The following is a 4,387-nucleotide window of genomic DNA, read 5'->3' on the forward strand; positions in this document are numbered from 1 at the left end:
TAAGGAATTTCATTACATTGAAGACATTGAAAGTCACGTCTTGACCCTGAACCCTCATAGTAAGCTCACCCTTCCACTACGCCATAGATTGGATTCTACAACCCCAAGAAACCGTTACTAAAGGCCAAAAAAGCGTTGCGAAAGGACAAAAAAGGCTATTACGACTCTTTTTCGGGGTTGCAATTTTAGGCATTATAATAGAGTTTTTTGCAACCCCGGGGACACCCTATTGCAACCCTTGGTTATCCGTCATAGAAACATGCTATTGCAGTAGGACTTGAAAAGTGTTACAACAGGGTTTGGGCTATCAGTACAATATTTGTGGGCCCCTTATGTGGGCCCCACGCCCACTGGTGGGGCCCACATGTGGGTATTGATGCAACCTTTTTGGAACATTTTTTAATGTTTTTTGCAATTTTTTTAGTATTTTTTGCAACATTTTACACTGATTATTAGCAACACCATAAAGACCTATTACAACACTTTTACAAAAAAAAATACAAGAAACTGTTTGTAAATTGGCATGCCCATAAATAAGATCATAGTCTTAAAACCAACATAATTAACCAATCCACCAACCATAACATCAGTTATCACAAGTAAACACAACTACGTTCACCATCACCATACTACCATCCCACATTACATATTCATCTCATAAATTCCAAACAATATAATACAAACTGAATTTACAAAAATAAATAATATTGAACTATCAATTCTAGTAGCAGGGTCATGCGCCACATTCAATAGCTTCATGTGGACAATATCATCTTTTGCTCTCTCAACATTCACATCTAGCGCATAACTGCAATCAAAATTCATCACATTCTACGCATTACTATTACAACATAAGCTAATTAAAGAAATGCTAAGTTTATAAAAGATTAAGAAAAATGTTTTACATAAGGGGTCAGTCTTTGCATAATCTTTCACTATGGAAGATCCACTTTCCTGACGAAAAGAATCAAATACATAAAAAAATATAACATAGAAAATAAATTGAATAACACTAAACTGTCCTTTTATCAATTTAATAGTGCCTGATAACACCAAACTGTTGTTATGCATGCCCGACAAAAAGTACATACCCATACTCTGCACAAACAGATAAGCTGCGCTTGGTGTTTGATTGCTTTGGTTTCCTTTGAAATTTTAGTGGCACAGTGCTACCATGCATATTGGACCTTGTGAACAAAGAATCGCGTGACTTCAGAGGAAGTGTGCCTACAGCACAAAGATGTTATCCAGTGTTCACAAGAGCAATACCATAAGTCGTAAAGTAGAAAAATAGTAGCGGATATATAACTAAAAATAGCTGCAATAATAATAACAAAAAACCATCAACTCCAACCTATACTAAAGAAAATAAGAATTCATAAGGCACAATACAAGAAAAGAAAAAAAAAACTCGAAGGCTTTGTAATTCAAATGTCCCATTTTCATGTAGCAGTAAACTTGCCTCTAATATATTTCTCTTTTGAAGGGAGCTCCTCATGATTGGTTGCCTTGACAATGTAGATGTCCAATTCCAGCAGAATGCAAAATCGGATCACAACATCACAACAACGATTAATCATGAAATTTGAAGAATCATTTATGCGGCGTACCTTGTAACCACTGTGTACTTTAGCCAAAATAGCTAAACCAACAGTAGTTGTATCCTTAAGAGCTCCCAGAGCTTTCCTGAGACTACTCTGTTTACCCCCTCTCAGCATCCTTTTCTCGAAACCAGTAGCTTTGCAATGTGCAATAGATAATTATCATGTCATTCAATATTTTAAAAAAAACTTAATTCAATTCATAAAATATTAGCTTCATTAGAAGCAGGATATTCAAGAACCAATATTATCATCAACTATCTACAATGCATGCATAATATCTCAAAACAAATATATATACTATTTAGTAACCCGGTTAACTGCTCTGCAATAAAAAAATTCATACCTCAGAATCTAATATATATACTTTCTAGTACAGTTAATCATTTACTTTCTAGTATACAAGCTTGATGATGTTGATGTTCTAAGAAAGACATGGAAGGAGCTTGAATATGTCCTATATTAGCTTTAAGTGAAGAATGAAACAATAAGAAAGTGGTCAGAGATTATCAAAAAGTGGTCAGACAATTTTTCTTGGAACATCATTGCTAAGTTTAAGTCCATTGCTTGTTGATTATCTGAAATTGATTCACTAGACTCGCAGCCTTGACTCTCAAGGCCACTACTGGAACATACTACCACAAAACAGTTATTAGCGTATGATGTTCCAACCTCTGGCTCTTGTAACTGACAAGTAGCGTGAAACATCATCACCTAGTAGCATATATGCTATAACTACATAACTAACACAATGCCCCAAATACCTGATGAAGAAAATAAAGGACATGGGTGTAAAATTCAATCTTAAAAGAAATAAAAAAATTTGATCTTAAAGGTATACGATGAATATATATTTAGTGGTTTCCTTTTACACCTTAGGATTTTCACAGAGTTGGTCAACTAGCCTGGCATCATCTAACACTGGACCTCAGGTATAGCAAAAAGGTCTCAAGTTCGAGCCAAGTAACTTTAATTTTAATTTTGATACTTATGTTTAATAATGCCCTAAAAATGGGCTCCTAATGATCCACTCTTCCATTCCAAAATAGGCTTTGATTTTATAGGAGAGTGAAAGACATATAAATAATTTATAGGTTTCTGCAGCACTTAAAGTTTTGGGATAGTTGGTCATCTAAAACTTTAAAGATCTTAAAATCTAGACTTACCAGTAATGAACTCCAAAGCAAATAAGGAAGACGCGAGATGCACCGGCAACAAGAAGGGCAGCAACGCGAGTATGGAGAAGCTGAAATGCGTACAAGCATGCCCCCATGTTCCAATCTGAAAGTAAAGAAAAATATAAATGATTTTCAGTTATAAAAAATGAATAGCGTTGGGGAGCTGAAATCAATCTATGAAGTGGATACCAAGAATAATGACAGCTGCCGACGTAATAGCCCCTAGCCACTGAGACTTTTTCGCGGTCAAACCATATAAGATGGAATAAACAACTGAACTAGTACCAACAATGAGCCGCAATATAGGAGACTCAGATGTAAATCCCTACAAAATATAAAATACTTGAGAGAGCAAGAAACAATATCTAACATTTATGAATAAAGAATACTAAAATGCATGGACCTTTAAGATGTAAAGTTGTATTTAATTAACAAACTACATGAAAAAATTAAAGTCAATGAAGCTAATATAAGTTTGCATTTGGAAATGAGATCCAACTGATATGTGAAGGTCAGTGTAATCTAAAATACTGAGACACCGTACTACAAAGATAATATACTTCTTCAAATTCAGGCATATAGTACAGCCATCGTGAGCATAAAAAGAAGTTACTATACTTGCCTTCTTGATTGTCGAGGATACAACTCATTAGGATCTGGAGGTTCAGGTAAGCTAGCCACAAGACCCATTTCAATACAATCAGAGTAAGCAAATTTATATGACCTTCGAACATATACATCAACATCTAAGCCATTACCTGTTTCAATTTAAAAAATTGGCATACAAAGGAAATATATAATAAAATGTCCATCCAAATGACAGAATGGAGCAGCAACTACTTATTTGTAATCTCAAAAATAATTTGAATAATACAGAGAAATTGATTTACTTATACAAATACAGGGGTTTTGAGAACTTTTCACCTGAGCCATGGCCTTAAGTCTCAAGGACGTACCTATATCTATACCCTAAAGTATAGATTATCCAGCAATTGCACTGAAATAATTGTAGAAGCCTGACTCAGTTGAAGCCCTTGAGTTGACTAAGAGTTTCATGGCTGAGTTGTCGAGTTCTGATGCGGTCACCAATGATTTAACACTATATCACTGAGAAGACACAGAGATTTGATTGAATAATAAGAAAAAGAGCATCTGAGAAGAATAAATTAGGGTTTGAGAGATTGAGTGATTCAGGACCAGAAATATTGAGTTATGTATATGAATCGAGAGAGAAAATCAAGGAGAATAAGAATTCATGATCAATTTATATCCACAAACAAGGATTTGGCCTGAATTTTTTATTAAATAGTAGGGTTTTAGTCCTGTTTGGAAAAGAGGAAAATCAAAAAGAGGTTTTGAACACCACTATTATTCTTCTTCATGTCCTAGACTATTTCCAATTTTTTTGTTAAAGTACAACGCGGGAATATTGCTGCCTCTGAAATATTTTCGGGCTTGTTCTTTTTTTTTGTTAATATATATTTTGATATTAAAATTAGTAATTACTTTTATAATTTTTATCATTTAAAATTTAAATTTTAAATTACTAAATACTTTATAAATACTATCTTAAATCACCCCTTTAACGGATAATTAAATTTTAGAAAT

The 4,387-nt window shown here is 33.9% G+C and overlaps 1 protein-coding gene across 7 annotated transcripts; it reads right to left on the bottom strand.

Annotated features, from left to right (window-relative positions):
- Positions 1 to 498: 498 nt before the first annotated feature.
- On the bottom strand, positions 499 to 4,176 carry LOC141678620 (putative clathrin assembly protein At1g03050). 7 transcript variants are annotated; one of them, XR_012557821.1, is made up of 8 exons: positions 3,402 to 4,175; positions 2,969 to 3,104; positions 2,768 to 2,882; positions 1,611 to 1,738; positions 1,463 to 1,508; positions 1,092 to 1,210; positions 906 to 949; positions 499 to 808 (listed from the first exon to the last, which is right to left on the bottom strand). XR_012557821.1 is itself a non-coding variant. In XM_074484962.1 (8 exons), the coding sequence occupies exons 5-8, from the start codon at positions 1,716 to 1,718 to the stop codon at positions 643 to 645; spliced, it is 456 nt and encodes a 151-aa protein (XP_074341063.1). In that variant the 5' UTR covers positions 1,719 to 1,738; positions 2,768 to 2,882; positions 2,969 to 3,104; positions 3,402 to 3,537; positions 3,736 to 4,176; the 3' UTR covers positions 499 to 642. The 7 variants fall into 7 exon arrangements, 5 of the variants coding, with proteins under 5 accessions (XP_074341063.1, XP_074341064.1, XP_074341065.1 ...); XR_012557820.1 differs by having other exon boundaries at positions 906 to 954; XM_074484962.1 differs by lacking the exon at positions 906 to 949 and having other exon boundaries at positions 1,092 to 1,227; positions 3,402 to 3,537; positions 3,736 to 4,176.
- Between the last annotated feature and the right edge of the window lie 211 nt (positions 4,177 to 4,387).

Source organism: Apium graveolens, chromosome 8 (assembly GCF_009905375.1).
Source record: "Apium graveolens cultivar Ventura chromosome 8, ASM990537v1, whole genome shotgun sequence".
Classification (NCBI taxonomy): domain Eukaryota; kingdom Viridiplantae; phylum Streptophyta; class Magnoliopsida; order Apiales; family Apiaceae; genus Apium; species Apium graveolens.